We start from the raw sequence: 21,430 nt of genomic DNA on the forward strand, positions 1-21,430 counted from the left end.
GTGGGTGAGTCTCACTCTGGGAGATTCCAAAGGAAATCTCAGGAGATAATAACACTGGACTGACAGGCAAAGACTACAAGCATATTTTAGACACAGGAATTGTGTCATAGCTTTGAATGATGTGGATTTGAGGTATGGTTTTCTGGAGAGTGCCAACAAAACACCATTTAAGGCCATCTATGGTTCACATGCATACTTAACCGGGTCTGTTTGGTCTGCAGCTGAGAGAGCCGGTTCTGATGGTTTCCACAGCTTTATCCAAAAATGGTGGATCCATGCATCTATCCTGGAACTTTACGGCAGTGGGGTTAGAGAGAATTACAAGGAAGGGATCCTTCCAGACTGGCTGGAACTGGGAATTGGGGGACCCATCCTTCTCGGTTTTTATAAGGACTAGGTCTCGAGGAAGACACAAGGGGTTATTTTTCTCCCCTAGGACCTGGATAAGCCCATATTGGTGGAGCACCTCCTGGCATTGGACTACTCTTGTAGCATGTTGCTGTAATACGGACCCCCCCCCCCCCAATCTATAGCCAGGGGTTAGATTTCTGTGTTGGTTAATTCTCTCTACTGGTCCTGAGGATTGCGGTCTCCAGGCACAGTGGACTTGATAAGCTCTACTTAAGTGTCAAGTTACTGCTTGGAGGCTGAGGAAGGAGGTTAGGAGAGAGTAGACAGCACCAACTAGGAAAAAATGCATTGAACTACCTGCCAACATCCATGCACAACCCGAATTCCAGACGCTGGGCCGGCCAGCTGGGATGCTTCCGTCCAGGCAGCAGTCACACACTTACCAACAGACCACTCTTCTCTGGGGGTTTTCCCATGGGAGAGAGAGCTGCCAGTGGCCAGTTTGTTTACCATAATAGCATGACTCTCATGGAGGCCGATTTCTATTAAGGCAATCCTTTGCCCAGTGGCCCAAATGCCAATGACACACATGGGACTTTGTACCTTGTGCCAGGGGGGTCTTTGAAACCTGGGAGACAGTGGGTGGGTGTGGGTTATCAATGGCAGCCAGTACCTGTGCATACCTCGTATCCTTCCTCCTCTCCTTCTCCTGAGCCCAGGCCTCCTGCTCTTTGTCCCTATTATAAAAGGCTGTATTGGTACTAGTCACCATCCCTTCTAGGGTAGCTCCCCCAGACTCTGGTAGTAATTCTGGAGCTTCTTCTGGATGTCTGATGTAGCCGTGTGAGGAATGTGTCTTTTAGTATGATGTGCCCTTCACGGGAGTCTAAAGCTACTGTGGGGTGTGCTTAGTCAGGTCTTCTCTCAGCCGTTCCATGAAGCCTAGGCTCCTGGTTAATGGCTGTCACTTTAGTGTAGTTAATGGCCTTTTACCTCCAGCTTTGACAAACATTAGAAAATGTTCTCATGCCCACGTGTCAGTGGGACTGTTATACTTCAAGGTGTGGTCAGTTGTAGGCACAACTGTATCTCCTGTTGGATAGCTATCATTCATCACATGACAACCATCTGAAAACTTCTTAGCTTCCTTCAGTACTCTCTCTTTCTCAAAGCCTGTCATAGTCTGTCCTAGAATTATCACGACATTCTTTGAAACCAAGTCATAGGTAGGAGTGAGGTGCTGACAGGTGGCTGTGTGCTATTCTAGATGGTCTCAATAACTGCTTAGGTTTCTCTTAATCTGCCTAAATTCAACTAGGATGAAAGGCTTATGAATCATCCAAGGACCAAATTCCCCATCTGACTTGTTCAAGGATGAACTTTTGATTGGGTTCTCTCCCTTCTTGGGTTCTACAGGTTCAGTGACAGAGGGCGGTGTAGCTGGGCTCGGGGCTCGCTCTCAGCCTCAGGGCCCCTTACAAGGTCCTTGGTACATGTGGAACAATAGTCTTGACTGTTTCTCAAGAGGAAACATGCCTGAACCTAAGAGAACTCTGCCCACTTTTCCATTCCCTTGCAGAAAAGCTCTGGCTGAATCAGAGTAGAAGGTAAAGTGTGAAATTTCTCGCCCAGGATTCCATGTCACCAAGAATGTACTGGGACCAGATGGTGTTGCAGAAAGACACTCGTTTCTGCAATTTAGCATCTGAGGATCCAATCTAGGCTAATAGGATAGGATTCTGTACAAAATGTTCCCCTGGGAACAGATTCCTGGTTGTCCATCTTAAAAAAAAAAAAAAACAGAAAAAAAGGTTAGGTTGCCCAGCATCCTAGGGTTCTTAGCCAGAGGTTTTGGCGCCATGGAATCAGTAGGCCTCAGACGGATGTCTTTAGCTGGCTTGGTTCCAACTGTTCTCTCGACAACAAGCAGGGCATTAAGGTACTGCCAACTAGGGTAGCATTTCAGGACCTTCAAAGGGGATCATCAGCCTGGGTGACCCACCATTACCTCTGGAAGTGGTGGGAGGACCTGTCGAATGGCTCCGTCTGAATGCAGTCTCTCTAGGGAAAGTGGAATCCTTGGCTGAGTATATATTAACCCAGCAGAATGGTACCAGGGATGTAAATGGCCTTGTGTATGGGCCATGCATTGTGCTTCGCCTTCCTGTGAGGAGCTGCTCTCAGGGAGCTGGAGGAGCCACATGGAGACCCGCGCCAGCACTGAAATGCTCCCACCGACACTGGATCCACAAGACTTTCCACCACCAGCCTGTGATCTTCCTGCATTTGGCTTTATTGCATGTGCTGTGTGAGTCTGAAGAGGAATTCATAGACTAGTATCGGATACATGGGCTAATATCAGACTTACGGACTTGGTCTGGACTGGGCTGGGATGTTTTCTGAATATACAATTACTGTTTGATATAAAGCTCTCTCTTATACATACATGAGTGTCCTTGGATTTGTTTCTCTAGTCAACCTGGCACATCCAGCAGTTGGTATTACTGGTCCATAGGCCCCCTAGTGTGAGTATGAGGGCTGAAGAATGGGTGCCACCCCTGGATGAGCCCTCAGCATGACTGGCTGGACAGAGAAGTAGGGGCCTCCAGCATGGTTCAGTGAGTAGAAGAGGAGATGATATAATTTCATAATCCCCTGGTGGGGTGGCCATAAAAAGCGGCTACTGCCACTGATTCACAGGTCCCTTGCTTAAGAAACTGATCCAACTAGTGGGTGCAGGTCTGTGGATCCCCACTTTGGAGCAGTGCGTGATGGGTGCCATTCAACCATGATTGTGTGTTGGGGGCTGGGCACACCACAGCCTCTAGCTAAGTGTGGTTAGAATTGCAGTGACCAGTGCAGAAGTTAGTACACTTAATGCTCATGGGTGGGGAACATTCTTGCCTAGCTCTGGATGTGGGTGCAGCCATTCTGCTTGTCTGCACCAGGTTAAGGGGATGTGACCTAGGACCACTCCTTTCATTGTCAATGTTGCCATGCTGTGGAGGTTTAACTGGTAGGGTGCTGATAACCAGTAGTTCTCCATGTCCTTGGTTTTTGTATCATCTTTCATTTCATTTGGAACTCAGTCTAATTCTTCAATTTTTCCTATGTTAATTAGGATTCCAAAATTGTCATCTGCATAGCCTTCATTTGTTTTCTTGGGTCTTTGTTCTAAGAGGGACATTATGAATATCCGACATCACAGCCAGCTTGTTCTGCCTCTGATCCAACATCTTTCAGTAATTCCTTGCTTCAAATTCTCCACACTATCAACTTTATGACATAACTATATCATGTCATCAATTTCCAGATATTGTTCTGTTCCACATGAATTGTGTATTTTTGCATTAGTGCCACACATTAATTACTCTAGACTTAAAATAATTATCAGGAGCCCTGGTGACATAGTAGTTACATGTTGGGCTGCTAACCACAAGGTCAAATTCTAGACCACCAGTCACTCTCTAGGAGAAAGATGAAGTTTTCTATTCTGCTCTTGTAAAAAGTTATAGTCTCAAAACTCACAGGAGCAGTTCTGCCCTATCCTGTAAGATCTCTATGAGTCAGAATCAACTTGATAGCAGTGAGTTAGTGTATTGGACAGGGTTCTCTAGAGAGACAAACCAGATTGCTAGTAATTATATATAAATATATTTATAAACATAGATATATAATTCAAGAAATAAACCATTAAATTATATACAGATAGATAATATAAGAAATTAACAGTTAAATTATAAAGCAGTGAGATACTAGCAGTCCTTCAAGTTTTGAGAGCTGCCAGTGCCCTTCTGTAGAGAGAGCTGGGCTATATATACCCAGGCAGCAAACAGCAAGGCAGGTCCCCAACTGTCATCCACTGTCAGTCCCCAGCTCCAGAGATGAACATTCCAATCGTGTGGGCTTAAAGGGACCTCAGCTTACAGCAACACAGTCCACAGGCTAGGCATCCCACAGGTAGTGTACCCCTTTAAACTGAGGCACAGAGCAAGCAAGGCGAGGCTCACCAAGCCATTTATCCCTCTGCCCTTCAGTTAATCCTACTTGTGTTTATCGGCCAGGCTGGCACAATAAACTATAGCAGTTAGTTAGTTTGTTTTGAGTCAAAATTTTGTTCTTCATTATTATGAATCACTCATGTTCTTCAGTATCATTGTGGTTATTTGTGGGATGTTAAAATTTATAAATGAATTTAAGAACTAGTCTTTCTTTGCACAAAAAGCTGGGATTTGAATGGCTATATTTATCATGAACATAATATATGTTTCTAGGTTTTGGGATCCATTTAATGTCTCAAAAGAGTACTTTTATAGTTGTTTGGAGATTTAGAACTATCAGAGAATTCAACTAGCTCTCTGGATACAATATCAAGAAAAAAATCAATATTGTATGACATTTATTCATGTATATTTTATGTTTTTAGTGTTGTTTTTAACTTATTAATTTTAGTTACTTATGGTAGTTTATAGAAATACTTTTTTAAATTGGGTGAAGGTTTACAGAGCAAATACACTTACTACATGTTTTATTTTATGTCATTATTTCAATCCCTACAATGTACTATTACTTATCTTACTTCATGTGTTTCCAATTTCCATTCCTCCTCCTTATCTAACTCTGCCTTCTGAATTTTGTCTTTGGGCAAATGCTGCCCTTTTGATATCAGTTGGTTGGTTATCGTAAGAAATATGTACCTCCCTAGTGGTGTTGTTCCCTTTATAGACTTATCTGCTTTGTTATTGAAATTTGAGTCACTGGGTTGAGTTGAGTGCTTGACCTGAAGGGTGATTAAGGACCACAGGTCCACCAATATCAGTCTGGCTGGCCAGCAAATCTGGGCTTTTTTGATTCTGGGTTTTGTTCTGTATTTTCCTCTCATTCTATTCTGAACCTTCTAAAATGATCTCTTTCAGAATGGTCAGCAGTAGTTCTTTGGGACTCAGATTCTTGGAGGCTAAGATTCATGTAGTCCATGAGTTCTTTGGGAACATTGATTCAATGTATCTTCAGTTTTATTTGCTCATTTTTGCTCCAGATGGAAGGATACCAAGAACAGTACCTAACAAAGATATCTAGTCACACGCTTTTAAGACCCCAATCACTAAAGTAGGATTTAGAACTTGGACTCTGTGGACTGTACTATGCCAATTGACTGGTATTCCCAAGACTTTTCTAGGCCCAGAGACTCATTATCTCAAAATGTTTGATGATGTCTAAGAAATTGTAATGCCTTTAACTCTGTGTTCTCTAACATTTATGGAAATATTTGCCACATATATAGAAATAGCTTCCATGAAGCATGTTTTTGAGTATAAACTCATTCTCCTTCCCATGCTTAATCAGCTTTGTGTGTCAATCTATGAATCCACTCCTATGTTTAGAAATAATTACTTTATTATTGACTTTAACAAATGAAAACGTATTTTCTCAGTTTAGGAGACCAGGAGTCTGAACTCAGTGTGCCAGCTCAGGAGGAGTCCTTCTTTCCCTGGCAGCTCTGAAAGAAGGTGCTCGCCTCTTTTCGCATCTGTTCCTTGGTTCCTTGATAACATTCGTGTGGCAGGGTGTTAATTCCCCATGATCTGTGCTGCCTTGCTTATGTGCATGTTTCCTGTGTGTACAGTAAAATACGTGAACCCTGGGACCTTTAGTTGCATAGAAATGTTTAAAACCTGACAAAGAAAACACAATTCTAAATACTGGATTTAAAAAATGTATGAAGTTATATTAATTCTAATTATTTACCTATAAATTACAATGACACTTATATAACCATGAATGCTGCAAGTAATGAGAATCTTTTTCCTTTCCAAGATTTTTGCTTTTTATTCCTGCCTTATTTAAACAGTCAGAATCTCTATTCAGCATTGAGTGGAAATGCCCATTTTGGACATTTTACTTCTGAATCCAAGAGGAAACCTTTTTCTTATTCAGATTTTTTTTATTCTATAAAGATCTTGTTGCTCTCATTCTTAAAAGATGTTTTATTATATATAATATGAGTTTTGCAATAATTTATTTTAGCATATCGAAGGTGTTTCACTAATACCTATATTCCATCATTGTTTTTGAAAAGCCAACTGTCAGTACGTTACTCCTATTCTTTTTATAGAAAATCATTCTTTATTCCAGAGCTTCTTTTTACCCATTTCTCTTAAACTTTGCTAAGCTTAAATCTAAGGTAGTTAGATGTGGATCTTCAAATATATCTATCCTGCTTGTGGTTGGCAGAGTCAGTTACACATTGGGCTGCTACCCATAGGATGGGAAGTTCAAACCTACCAGCCTCTCAGAGAAGGTAAAGATAAAGCTTTCTGCTCCAGTAACGATTTAGACACTGGGAAGGTATTCTACTGTGCCCTTAGAGGATCACACGAGTCAGAATCAACTCCACGGCAGTGAGTTTTTTGGTATAGTTCGTTGATGTGGTATATATATATAATTGTCAATTTGAGAGGATTATGAGTTAAAGGGGTGGAGTCTAGTCTGTCAATCGGATCATAGCCAATGAGGCTTCTGTGTGGGCATGGCCTTCTCCTGAAAATTCTGGGAAATCTGGGATTTTTCCTCCTTGGAGGTGGGAGACTCTCTGCTCACACCCTGGGAGACAGAGCAGCTGACAAAACACATAGACCCACCCTGATGCAGAGACCCCTGCCAGCACTGAGATGTTTCCAATGACACTGGGTCCAAAGACTTTCTACCCACTGGCCTGTGATCTTCTACATTTGACGTCCTTGCATGTGTTTCCTGAGTCTGAAGAGGACCTGATAGATTGGTATCAGACATATGGGCTAATATCAGACTTATAGACTTGTACTGGACTGAGTTGGAATGCTTTCTCAATGTTCAATTGTTCTTGTATATGAATCTCTTTCTTATACACATATGTGTGTCCATGGATTTGTTTCTCTAGTCTACCCAGACAGACACAGTTGACATTTGAATTTATCAGTTGGTTCTAATATTCACTTACTGCATCCTTAAGTATTTTCTTCTTCCTTCTGTTTTATTCCTTCCTTCTCTCCTTTCTTTCTGCAACTCTAACTATCTTAAGGGCTGATTCCTTAATTTCATTCTTATCTCTTAATCTTATCTCTTAATGTCACTTTCATATTTTTTTCTATTTTTATTCGTGTGTACTGTATTCCAGGTATTTTCTTGTGAACTATTACAATTTAATTGTTATTTCTTCAGTCATTATTAATCTTTCTTAAAACCCATTCACAGATTTTGTAATATACATTGATTCATTTATTTATTTACAGATATTTATGTTTGGTTTATCTCCAAATATTTTTAAGCTTTCATTTTTGTGCTTTAACATAGCATCTTTTCTACCAAGCCCAATACTTGAAGTCATTATAACTTTGTTTCGGATGAAGATTGTTTTTTCAGCGTCATTCGTGATGTTTTACTTACTTAGTTATCTTTGAATGAAGCTCATTTACATTAAAACATAGGTAAGAATAATTTGATACCTAGGGCAAAGAGGGAACTGGTGCTTACTTCTGTCAAGAGTCTAGGGGCATAAACCATCATAGATTATTATGTGTTAGTGAATTAAATTAAAGTCACAGGCTTTTCTGTGGATACCTAAATAATGTGCATTTGAATACAAATCCATATAGGCCTGGACTAATTGCCAAAGTAATATTCCTTTTAGTTCCTTGGGAGCAGAGATAGAAAGGCTTTGAGTCTCATTTTACTCAACTGTGAACCCAGGCCTACACAGGCCACTGCAATATTGAGCAGTGCAAAAATATCCATGTAGTTGCTGATTGATGAGGAGCACAATCCTGAGTGGCTTCTGACATTTCATTTTTACCTTCTTCATCAAAACGGAATGAGAACAGTTTCAATCTACTTCAATGAGGTTCATTGACTGATATTTTACATCCATTAGAAGAGGGGTCAAAAATCTTGGTAGAACTTTTAGATCCATGGCCTGAGGGACTTTAGGGCTTCTGTTTCAGCCATGGGTGCTCAGTGGGTCAGGGGGACTAGAGTCCTTACTTTAGCAGTTTTCCCAATCAGGTAAGGTCGAAAATTGGCTACTGTCCTCAAACGGATGCTTTGCTGGAGTACTTGACTGGTCGGGAAATAATGATCATGCATGCCAGACTATGGGGAGTCTCTGAGTCCCAGATTCAACTGTATGTGAGCAACTGGTTGAATTCACTACAACTGGACACCCAGGCTGACAAGTTTATCTACACGTACAGGTGAGGCGTAATGCTGCTGCTCAATTTTGATAGTTCTGCTAAGTACCCTCTATTTCTGATGTTTGAAATTAATGCCTACTTCTCTGCTCAGCCCTTCTGTCATGTCACACTGCTGCTTAATGGTGAAATTGTCTCCTGCCCTGCTCAGTTTGAGGTGACAGTAATAATTCATACCAATTATGTAGTTCCGTATAGTCCTTTTGCAGAGATGAAACTTTTTTACAAACCCTCTTTCCTTTTTGAACTCAGAACTTATTTGAACCTCAGAGGTGAGCATCCAAGTAAGGAGGATTGTGAGACACTTTCAATCATGGTACTATGCACCCAGGAACCCAGGGCACCCTCAGAATGAGGAACTAAATGCCCTTGGTGACGCTGAGAAGCCTGTTCTGTAAATAAAGGCTGTTCTTCTACATTTTTTCAGTATAAAGCCCCTGTATTGGGGCTTGCTGCCTTGTTAAAGTCGCTTCTCACCACATTAGGGGAGGTTCTCATTCTCTGAAGGGTTGTGTGGGTTGACTCTTTCCAGTAAGTAAATAATTTCTATAGCTCCCCTCTACTTCCATTTCCCCCCTAACTGTGACCATGAAGTGGAGGAAACAAACGTAGACTGAGTACTGCTATTGCATTAATGGGAAATCCCTCAGTCATCTTCCTGGATGAGCCATCAACGGGCATGGACCCAGTAGCTCGGCGCCTTCTATGGAATCTCATAGCGCATATACGGGAAACTGGCAAAGTCATCATCATAACCTCCCACAGGTGAGGCTCATTGGGAGGCTTGGTTGAGGAGGGCAGAAGAAGCAGTACAATCCTCGTACTGTTTGAACTTCAGAATATCCTCCAATGGAGATGTTGTAGCCTCACATCATTTTGGTATCTTGTTTTATTAGTATGGAGGAATGTGAAGCCCTTTGTACCAGGCTGGCCATTATGGCAAAGGGAAAATTCCTGTGTTTGGGCAGCCCTCAGCACCTCAAGAACAGGTTTGGCAATGTTTACATCTTGAAGGCCAAGATCAAGTCTGATCTAGAGGATGATGCACTAGAAGATTTTAAAATTTTCATCTCAACAACCTTCCCAGGTAAATTAAGTCATGTACTAGAGATATATTGTTATTATTATTGCTTTTATCACCAACCATACGTTTTCTTAAAAAAATCTTCAAAACTTCCTTCTGTAACTTAATGTTTTGTTTTGTTTTTTAATCTTTGATACCGAATGCCTTTTGGAATACTTGTCCCTCTGGACTTCTGGAATTTGGCTCTGCTAAGAAGTTTCACACAAAATGAAAGTATCTCACCAAGTTCTTGTATCAGCTAGCAAGCCAATTGTAGAATTAAGTTTTCACTAGGAACGATATACTTGAAGCAATATAGTTTTAACTTATTTGCACATATTTGCAATGTTTTCAGTCACACGCACACACAACGCCCCCACCCCGTGCCCTGCCCCTCCCCTCCCCCCATCATAACAAGCATATAATTCTGGTCTTTTGCTGTCGGAATCAGGATTCTGAAATGTAAATAAAAACCACTCAGTGTCTTCCTCTTCTTTCTAAGAGAGTTCTGCTTCAGCATTCTAAATTTGAAAAGTACCTCTCTACCTACATAGTACAGGACCACAAACCAACAAAAATTACCCGACTGCCATACAAGTCTATTACAACCCAGCAACTCTGTACAGGGTTTCTGAGGCTTTGTAAATCTTTACAGGGGCAGACAGCCTCATGTGTCTCCTGAAAAGCATCTGGTGGATTTGAACCACTAACCTTGCAGTTAGCAGCCTAACACCACAAAACCTTCCTGTTGTACGTCATGCTAACGAGCTGGACCTTGGTCTTCCAGCAAATGAAAAATAGCATGAGTGGTCGCACAGTAGACACGGAGAACAGAAAATCGGGGAAATCTGGATGAGAGACTAAATATGGAGGAGCAGATATGAAGAAGAAATTATGATTATGATGTGCCCGTGATGTGCACAGATGGAAGTTGAATGTGTATCCAATCATTGGCAATGGCTGTCCTTTTGCCATACTCTGGTGACCGGTGGGTTGCCACGATGCCTGTCGTGATGCTGGAAGCTACGCTGCCAGCACGTCAACGACCAGCAGAGTCACCCAAGGTGAATACGCTCCAGTGGGACTTCCATACCAAGGAACAGACTAGAAAGGAGGAAGGAGCAGTCCTGTGCTGAGGTGTTTTACACATAACAGAAGAACATGTCTGATGTCCTGCTACAAGATGAGCCCCTTGGGTTTGAAGTCCCCCCAATCTGGGCAAGAGCGGCTTCCTCAGAGGATAGTTGAGCTGAATGACAAAGATGGAGCAAATGTTTAAGGACCTTCACCTTTGGATGAGGCATAACAAACATCCATTAAATAAGCAAAACATGGAAGGTATGAAGTATTAATCTAGGAAGATTGAAGTCCTCCAAAAAGAAATGGAATGCATAAAGATTGACGCCCTAGGCGTTAGGGGGCTGAAACGGGAGGATATCGGCTACTTTAAATCAGGCTGTCATAGTTTACTGTGATTTACTCTGCCAATGACAAATTCAAGAGGAATGAGGTCTTATCAAAAAGAACATTTCAAGGTTTATATAGAAGTACAATGTTGTATGTGATAGGAAAATATGTATATACTTACCAGGAAGACTACTTACAACTATTGTATTTATTTACTAACCACTAAAGCCAGTCATGAAGAAACTAAAGAATGTTACCAACCTTTTCAGCCTGAAACTGATCAAACATTGTGTTAGTCTGGGTAGACTAGAGACACAAATGCATAGACACTCATACATATACAAGAAAGAGCTTTATATAAAAGAGCAATTGTATATTGAAAAGCATCCCAGCCCAAACCAGCTGAAGTCCCTAAGTCCAATACTAGCCCATATGTCTTATACCAATCTATAAAGCCCTCTTAAGACTCATGAAACACATGCAATGATGCCACATGCAGGAAGATCACAGGCCAGTGGATGGGAAGTCTTGTAGAGCCAGTGGCAGTAGAATCATCTCAGAGTTGACAGGGGTCTCCATGTGGTGCCTCCAGCTCCAAGGCTCTAGTGTAGCTCCATGTGTTTTCTCAACAGGAATGTCTCACAGGTAGTGAACCTGTGTTGCCCCTCCAGCGAGCTATTTATTTCCTTAGTGCCTCCAAATGAGGTCATCAAGCTGTGAACTGATTGACAGGCTAAACTCCACCCATTCACTCTTAAAATCTCAAATTGACAACAGATTATGTAACTACCACAACATCAATATACTCAAGATTCATTGATAATTACTGGTGATTGGATTGTGAAAATTGGAAGCAAACAGGAAGGATCAGTAATTGGAAAGTATGTCCTTGGTAGACATGAAGCTGGAATGGCATACAGGAATTTTGCAAGACCAAAGATTTCTTCATTGGAAATACTTTCCTCACATTATTCTTGAATAAATGCCTAACATCACAGAATTGAAAAGGAGCTAATGTGTAACCTATATATGAAATGTTGATTGTTTAAAAGAAGAAAGAAATAGTAAAATCTAAGGTTAGTTAGAATATACCTTTCCAAAACGAGTGTTTTATTCCAGATATCTAAGAATATTTAGGGTAAATCATTCTATATAATATCAGAGTTTTAAAATAATTATGTATCCTTTTTAAAAAAAATACACAAATAAGTTTGTTCTAGTTTAGAAGAGACTATATTTAGATAATTTAGAAGAGACCATATTCTGAAAACTATTCCAGGTGTAAAGTTAGAACTTGATCATAACCAAATAAAATGTTTGCTGCAGTGATTTGCTCAGAAAAAGGTGAGAAACTCCTTAGGAACCACAAAAGAAAAGGAGAGCAGTACACTGAAACACGAGAGTGAGCAACAAAATAATTCAAATCCTGGATCGGAGAAGAAGCTTAGGAGCCTCTGCAAAGTCAGGGAGCTCATGTCGAGACCTTCACGTACGTACAGCAGGATCCCCAATATAGTCAAGAGATTGGTAACAACCTCTGACTCCATGCAGAAGTAAAGGTCTTTTCTGGAGGAGAGCATCTTTGTCTTCTTGGAATAGAAAGAGAACCACTGAAATCAGTTTCATAAAATACCAGAGGAGATTTAATACTGAGGGTCCATATTATTTAATACATCCCAGAAAACTCAGAGTAAGGAACACTACAGATATAAAGCTAAGACAATTATTGTATACGTAACTTTGAATATAAAAACCAGCACAGCCATTTCAATAGGGCAGAGGTCGATGTTTCCAAGATCTCTACATTCTTCAAGCTGCTGTCTCTGTCCATCTCCAGCATCTTCCTTCCCTCACCATTCTTTCCTTCTCCTTTTGGGTTTGACAATTTTCTATAAATGTTCTACAGAATTCACATCCTCTACTTAACGGTTAAGTTAAAACCTAAGGTTTACACCTCAGGATCTAGATCAGGTAGAGAGCATAGTCAGTCATCCTTCTTCATCTCAGGACAGCTCTCTCAGATCCTCTTGGCCATAATGCCTCCTCATGGTCCATTCAGGATGGGCCCCTCTTGACATCCTGGGGACAGGTTTTCCTCGACACCTTCTGGTTTTGCTGTCTGTCACTGCCGGTTCTCCTCGCTGTCACTGCCTTTGGGGGGTTAGTTGCCCCCAGCTTTGCTGTGAAGCCCCTTGGTTTAGGTTGTTCTCATTGTCTTAGTGTGGCAGCCTCTGACTGTGTAGAAGGTTCCTTGTCTTCTAACTCTTTTTCCATCTTCTTTCTTATCTCTGCTTCTTCCTTCTTTCTGTTCAGAAATGTCCAGAGTGTGTGTGTATATATACTTCAAGAAGTTTATGGGACTCCCCCTTCTGCTGCTCCCCTATCCTTGTGGCTGTTTGCTAAAAAAGAAGAAGAAAAGGATTTAAAAAAAAAGTTATGAGAAGATTCCCTTAATTCCAGATTTCCATGCACTTTTTGATGCCTCTTATATACAATAGGGCTGAAAACTTTATGGAATATATATTATGAAAAAATATGCATGGATTTAAAATAGTTTTTCCCCCCACATCAAAACAAACAACAAACCTTATACCACCTTGTTATAACATGTCTACATAGGATCCAGTTTGTGGCACTAAGAAGGATTAGGCATCGGTTTGAAAAGGCCTCTTATCAGAGCAACATGAATTCTGTTGAAAATGAAGAAAGAACAAACCCAAGATTCATGATGAAAGAATGATAAAATTGTTAAGGTTTTAAGAAAAGTGTATGGAGACAATTTCTACAAGAAATCTGGTTTATAAATGAATAATTAATTTTAAGAAGAAATAGAATTATGTTGAAGATAAAGGCCATAGTGATGAGCCACCCACATCAATTTCTTTTCTTTTTTATTTTAATCAATCATTTTGCGGGAGGCTCTTACAGCTCTTAAAACAATCCGTATATCAGTTGTATCAAGCACACTTGTACATACGTTGTCATTATCATTTCTCAAACATTTTCTTTCTACTGAGCCCTTGGTATCAGCTCCTCTTTTTTCCCCTCCCTCCACCACCCTTCCACTCTCCCACCGTCTTTAACTATTGATAATTTATAAATGATTTTTATTTTCATATTTTACACTGTCCTCTGTTCCCTTCGCCCATGTTTCTATCGTTAACCCCCCTTGAGGGGTGTACATCCATCATTGTGACAGGTTTCCCCTTTCTCTACATTCTCTCCCCATCTTCCCCCAACCTTCATGATATCACTGCTCTCGTTATTGTTCCTGAGGGGCTTATCTGTCCTGTATTCTTTGTGTCGAGAGCTCTATCTGTGCCAGTGTACATGTTCTTGTCCAGCCAGATTTGTAAGATAGAAACAGGATCATGATAGTGGCAGGGGGAAGAAGTCTTAAAGAGCTAGAGGAATGTTGTGTGTTTCATCAGTGTAATGTTGCACCTGGCTGGCTTGTCCCTTCCTTGTGACCCTTCTGTGAGAGGATGTACAATTGTGAACAGATAGGCTGTGGATCTCCATTCAATCCCTCTCATCGGCATTAAACTGGTTGTTTGTTTTTAGTCTTCTAATGCCTGATCCCTGATCCCATCGACACACTGTGATCACCCACAGGTTGGTATGCTACTTCCATGTGGGCTTTGTTGCTTCCTTGCTAGATGGCTACTTGTTTAACCACAAATCATTAAGACCCCAGACACTATATCTTGTAATAGCTGGGCACCATCAGCTTTCTTCACCACATTAGCTTATCCACCTATTTTGTCTTCAGTGATCATGTGGAAAGGTAAGCATCACAGAATGCCAGGTTATTAGAACGTGTTCTTGTGTGGAGAGAGGACTTGAGTAGAGGCCCGATGTCTGTCTGCTACCTTAATACTTAACCTATAAATATATATACATAGACCTATCTCCCTATCATTATATAGTAATATGTTTACATATGTATTTACCAATGTTTGAACCTCTATAAATATCCTTTGCCTCATAGATTTTTCCTCCATTTCCTTGTACTTTCCACCTGTCCCATTATCATGTTTGACCTTCATTCGGCTATCTGTACTTCGTCTCGGCTACACTGCACTTGATCAAACCCCCACCAGACATTCTCTGCCTATCGATTTTAGATCTCTTGTTCCTTTCTCCCTGCATTTCTTGGGTTCCCACTCCCTTCCCCCCACCTCCTCCTCTCCCTTGTCGCCCTGTAACCATCGGTCCTGTTGTTCATCCTGCCTACCTTATATAAGTAGGCATGGGAGTAAAAAGGCGGGGGTGGGGGGGAGGGCTATGAATAGTTCCAGGTCTGTCTGCTGACCCTTATGAATGTTTTCTGGTGGGGTCTGATGCAGTGCCAAGCTCTACTCCCACCCCCCACCCCTTCCCCAGTAAGAAGTCTATTTTCAAAATTCCTCAGGGACTTTCTTGCTTTGCTCCCCTTGATGCTCTGCTGCGCTCCCTTTGTGTTACGCCCTGATGTCAGGGTGGAGTGGGTGGGGGTGGAGGTCAGACAGGGTACATTTCCTGCAATGTATCTTTGGTGCTGCTCCCAGTAGCTCTGTGGATCTGTAAGGGGAAGTCATTTCTTGTGATGCGGCTGACCCTACAGTCCTGTCTGTACATTGGCTCCTCTCCGTGGGAATATCACCCTCAAAGATTGGTGGGCCAGAATGCTGTGTTCTCTTTCTCTCTCTCTCTCTCTCTCTCTCTCTCTCTCTCTCTCTCTCTCTCTCTCTCTCTCTCTCTCTCTCTCTCTCTCCTGGTTTCCTCCCATGTGGCCTGGGAAGACCTGCCACACTCTCTGGGCTGTATCTTCAGTGGTGTCCTCTGTAGCCCATTCTTTTGGGGAGGCCAGTTGAGTTGGGATAGGAGCCGACCTGACTTCAGAGACCTCTCTGTTAGTTCACTGCTTAATGCCAGTATGCTGCCCTCAAAGTTTGGCATACCAGGTTGAGATCTGGTCCCTCTAGTGCCCTATTGTTTCACCTCTTCATCCCCCAAATGAATTCCTCTAATGTCCTTTCATTGCATTATGTTGTTAGCTAGGACCAGTATGATGTTGAATTGAAGTGGAGACAAGGGACATCCTTGTCTAGTGTCCTTTTTCAGTGGGATTGTTTTCATCTTTTCTCCACTTACACTAATGTTGGCTGTTGGTTTTCCATAGATAACTTGAGGAATTTTCCTTCCATTCCTTCCATTTCCTTCCATTCCCATCCTCTTGAGTGTCTTAATTAGGAATACGTTTTAGATGTTGTCAAATACTTTTTCTGTATTTGTTGATATTATCATGTGGTTCTTATCTATTTTATTCTCAATGTGATGGGTGATATTGGTGAACTTTTGGATTTTGAACCATCCCTGTACCATGGAATGAATCTCACCTGGTCATGATGGATGATATATTCAATATACTTTTGTATTCTATTGACCAATATTTTGTTACGGATTTTTGCATCAATGTTCATTAGAGATACAGGTCTGTGGTTCTCTATTCTTGTGGGATCCTTGTCAGTTTTGAGTATTGGCGCTGTACTATCTTTGTCGAATGAGTTTGGGAGCTCACCGTCATTTTCTATGTTCTGGTATTGTTTGTGTAGAATCAGTGTCAGCTCTTCCTTGAATGCTGGTAGAATTCTCCTCTGAAGCCATCAGGCCTGGGAGTTGTTTTCATTGGTAATTTCTTGATAACTATATCTATTTCTTCTATTGTTATTGGCCTATTGAGGTTCTTGACTTGTATCTGGGATATTCTAGGAAGAGATTGTTATTCCAAGTATTTGTTCATGTCTTCCAGTTAGTTTAATTCATTAGCAAACTTGTTATCAAAACATTTTGTGCTTAAAGTGAATGTAGCATATGTAAGTTGCTCAGTGAAAGAAAATGCATTCAAAAATTTTACAAACAGCCAAAATGGCCTCTAAGAATAAAAATTATAAAGATTTGTGGACACATAAGGACACAGGGAATATTGTTCCCATGAGTTTTTCCCTAGGAGCACACACACACACACACACACACACACACAACTCAGATGGACTAAACAATAATTAGGTAAGCTTCAGCTTAAGAACCATTGTTGAACATTAAATATATGTAATTCTAGAAACTAGACCTATGGAGCCCTGCTGGCCTGTGGCTATGTGCTGCAAGCTCCAAGTTAGCACTTCGAAGCCACCAATTGTCCAAGTGAGAAAGATGGGACTTTCTACTTGAGTAAAAAGTTTCAGCCTCAGAATGCTAGAATTAAACATCATTGGTAGATGTTTTTTAAATGTATATAAATACATAATGATCAAAATGGAGAAGGGACCAACTAGAAGAACAAGATCGTGCCTGACTCCCACTAGTGATCACCCCGATCAGTACCACAACACACGGATGCTGACAGACTGAGGGAACAAGATGGACCACAACTCAATTTTTTTTTTTAAATGCAGACTGACTAGAATTGTTTAGTCTGAAGAAGGTTCCAGGACTATATCCCCGAGATACTCCTCAAACCTTGAGCTAAAGTTATTCCCTGGATTAATTCACAACATAAAGAATAACAATCTTTTAAAATATAATCTACATGCAACAAAATGAACAATTACTTTAATGCCAAGAAGATAAGATGATGAAACCAAACTATATTATTGGAATGAGAACAACCAGAACAGAAACAGTGAGAATGCTGACATATGGTGAAGAACAACACCAATGTCGCTCAAACATCTGTGTAGAAGATGATGAAAAATAGTCTAATTTTGGGGGGTAAAAATTCACTGAAAATACAATAAAATATATATTTTAATGGAGAAGGGGAAGGCAGTGACTATGCAAATTAATTGTCATTTAGATGATAGCAGGGAATAAAGAGACACTGCTGTAAGTAAGAAGCCAAAGGAGGGATCTAAGATTAGCATATTCAATTTATTGCTTAACAGGATACCAAAAGACAGTATCTTAAAAAGAAGGAACATGCTATATGAAAATCAACTCAAAATTGAACAATACTTAAAAGATAAAAAATGAAACTATTAAACGTTCTGAAAACAAAGGGATCTTGTTTGGGGCAAAAAGTTTCTTGCTTATCATAGATTTAATAATTTCAATGTTTATTTCAAGATGCAGCATATGATCAAAGATCCAAAGGTATTGAATGAAGGAAATCCAAGCTGCACACAGGATATTGGGAAAAAATAAACAAGGGTGAAAGAATTGACTCAATACCAACTGCATTGTTCCAATACACTGAGACAGTGCTGGAAAGGCTCACTAGTCTCAGCCAAGAAATTTGGATGGCAGCTACCTGGATAACAAACTAGAGGAGATCCATGTTTATGTAAATCTAAAGAAAGGTGAAGCAAGGTGGAAATTCTAAAACTATATTATTAATATCATCAAACCAAAACAAAGCCCCTGTCACTGAGGTTATTCCAAGTCACAGGAACTTTATACAGGGCATCGAAGGCCATGCATCATTTGGAGCAAAAAGCCCCATCTTTTTCTTATTGAGTGGCTGCTGGGGACAAAGTGAAAATGCAGGAGAAATTTTGCTGAACCAAACTAAACAATGATTGCAGCAGTACATTCACAGGGGGCTGCCAAAAATTCAATCTGAATTCAGAAAAGGGATATCCTTTTTGATGTTGAGTCGATATCTTGGCTGAAAGGAGAGAATCCTAGAAAAATACTTATTTTGGCTCTATTAACCATGCAAAGTCATATGCAAAGGAATTCATCTGTATAGATCCAAACAAATTGTGGCTATCATTGGGAATAATGGGGATTTCATAGTATATCATTGTGTTGATATGGAGTGGACCAAGAGGCAATTCTTTGAACATATTTTCAAATCAGGAAAATGATGTGCCAGCATTGTATCATTTCACCAACTCACACTGTATGCTGAACAAATAACCTGAGAAATAAGACTGTATGAAGAAAAACTCGGTACCGGAATTGTTGGAAAACTTACCACGTACTCATGTATAAGCTGAATTTTTCAACACATTTTTAATGCAGGGGTTTTTTTGGTAAAATTAGGTGTCTCGGCTGATCTTTGGGTGAGCTTACACTTGAGTATATACGGTATTAACAACCTGTGATGTCCAGGTGACAGAGTTTGGCTTTCTGAAAGCAAAGAGGACTTGAAGACTTTGCTGAAGATCAAAGACTACAACCTTCAGTATGGATAACGACTCAATGTAAAGAAAACCCAACTACTCAAAACTGGACCAATAGACAACATCATGAAAAATGGAGAGAAGATGGCATTTTCACAGATTTAATTTGACTTGTGAGATAGTTTATTGTGCCAACCTGGCCAATAAACACATGGAGGTTAATTGAAGGGCGGAGGGATAAATGGCTCAGTGAGCCTTCGCCTTTCTAGTTCTCAGGTCTCTTGCTTTCTGGTGGTCAGACCAGGGTGAAGCTGCCTTGGCCAGTTCCCTGCTTTAGCTGGTGAGGCTCACTTCCTGCAGGACGTCCTGGGGAGAAGCCACATGGACCTGCCCTGATGCAGTCCTAGGTGCTGGAGCAGCCGTGTGGAGACCCCTGCCAGCGCTGAGATACTTGCACATTCACTGATTCAGCTTTCCTCCTGCATTCGGCATCATTTAATCTGTTTTGTGAGATGGAGGAGAACCTTGTAGATTGGTGTTGGACATATGGGTCAATGAGTTAATGTTGGACTTGTGAGGTTGGGCAACACTGGGTTGAGATGTTTTCTTGATGCGCACTTAACCTTTATATAAAACTCTCTCTTATACATGAGTTGCTGTGAATGTGTTTCTCTAAAGTACCCAGACTAACACAGCTTGGATCCACAGTCAATGCTTAAAGCAGCAGTCAAGAAGTCTAAGTATGTATTGTGTCAAACAAATCTCTGGCACAAGACCTTCAGAGTGTGAAAGAGCAAAGAAAGCACTTTGAGGACTAAGTATAACTGTCCCAAGCCATGATATTTTAAGTAACCTTCCATGTACATGAAAGCTGGACAAAGAATACTGAAGACCTGCTTTTGAATTAGGGCATTGGTAAAGAATATTGAAAGTACCATCGATTTCCAGAATAACAAATAAATCTGTCTTGGAAGACATAAGACATAATGTTCCATAGAAGAGCAGATAGTGAAAATTTGCCTCATATACTTTGACTTTGACCAGGTGGGATTTGTCCCCAGAAAAGGACATCATGCTTGGCAAAATACAGGGTCAGTGAAAAAGGATTGCGCCCCCGGGTCGCTAAGAGTCTTTCTACTGAAAGAAGTAACCGTGGATACCAAAGAGTATGGACTTCCAGATTTGTCTCCATTTGTGTTAACTACATCAATTAATTCCTCTTAAATTGATATGACTATTCACCTATTATATCTTTCCTTTCTTAGGAAGTGTCATTAAGCAGGAGACTCAAAGAATGATTAACTACTACATTCCCAGCAAGGACAATAGCTGGGCAAAGGTGAGTGTAGCAACCCATGCCTTTGTATTTGAGATCCAAACTAGTAGACCGGGAGTCTGCCATTGTGGGAAGAATAGAGCCATTTATGGGATTTCTCAAAGGGCCTGAATGAGTTTAATTACTTGAGCTTTCTGATTCTAAATCCCATTATTATTTCATTCCCTTTAAGAACATAGGAGCAGAGAGCTGGCTTCTCTCTGTTCAATTATCTACTCTGTATACTTTCTTGCCCTCCTCTTCTAGGCCACTGTCCTCTAATATAAATATGGGATGGAGTTGAGAGAATATAATGGGGTGGGATGGAGGGCAGGGAATGTTTCATCTGGTTTGGGGATTGTGAGGGAGATACTGTAAATGGTAACTATTTGTTGTTGCTCTTAAAGGTGTTTAGTATTTTGGAGGGAGCAAAAGGGCAATTCAACTTAGAAGACTACTCCATCAGCCAAATAACACTGGAGCAGGTCTTCCTGACCTTTGCTGTTCAAGATAAAGCAGAAGAAGAACATAAAACTTAGATGTCATGAGATTTAGTTACAATCAGTCATTCTTTTACTGTTCTCTATAGCATCTGTAGTGATATTTTTCTTTGTGTATTTTTGGTGTAAATATATTAATATAATAAAGAGTTTGCTAAAGGAGAGAATCTGTTCTTTTTGGATTAGTTGAGTGACCTATGGATCCAGCAGGTGTAAATATGTGAACTTTTGATGTTTTGATGAATTGTATTTTGTCTTCTAGAAGCAAAGAAAAGCAGCATGTATAAGGATAGGGATAAACACCTCCTCTTTAATATTCAGAGCAATTAAACAGAAACACCCAGAAGTGGGACAGTCTCGAGAAGAAGACATTTGTGTCTTAGCAGCTGAGTTAAGGTCAGAAGAACATAAGGCCTAAGGAAAAGCATCTTTTCTGTGAATACGTGTACACACACACAATT

General features: G+C 40.6%; 1 protein-coding gene across 1 annotated transcript in view; it reads left to right on the forward strand.

Annotated features, from left to right (window-relative positions):
* Window positions 1-21,008, forward strand: part of LOC142422892 (phospholipid-transporting ATPase ABCA3-like) — a 182,539-nt gene extending 161,531 nt beyond the window's left edge. Inside the window, exons 21-25 of the mRNA XM_075528112.1 lie at window positions 8,392-8,579; window positions 9,171-9,341; window positions 9,473-9,677; window positions 20,434-20,493; window positions 20,877-21,008. Of these exons, the coding sequence (XP_075384227.1) occupies window positions 8,392-8,579; window positions 9,171-9,341; window positions 9,473-9,677; window positions 20,434-20,493; window positions 20,877-21,008 (756 nt within the window). The remainder of the gene's footprint in view (window positions 1-8,391; window positions 8,580-9,170; window positions 9,342-9,472; window positions 9,678-20,433; window positions 20,494-20,876) is intronic.
* Window positions 21,009-21,430: the final 422 nt, after the last annotated feature.

The sequence above is a fragment of the Tenrec ecaudatus genome, chromosome 12, assembly GCF_050624435.1.
Source record: "Tenrec ecaudatus isolate mTenEca1 chromosome 12, mTenEca1.hap1, whole genome shotgun sequence".
Taxonomy (NCBI): domain Eukaryota; kingdom Metazoa; phylum Chordata; class Mammalia; order Afrosoricida; family Tenrecidae; genus Tenrec; species Tenrec ecaudatus.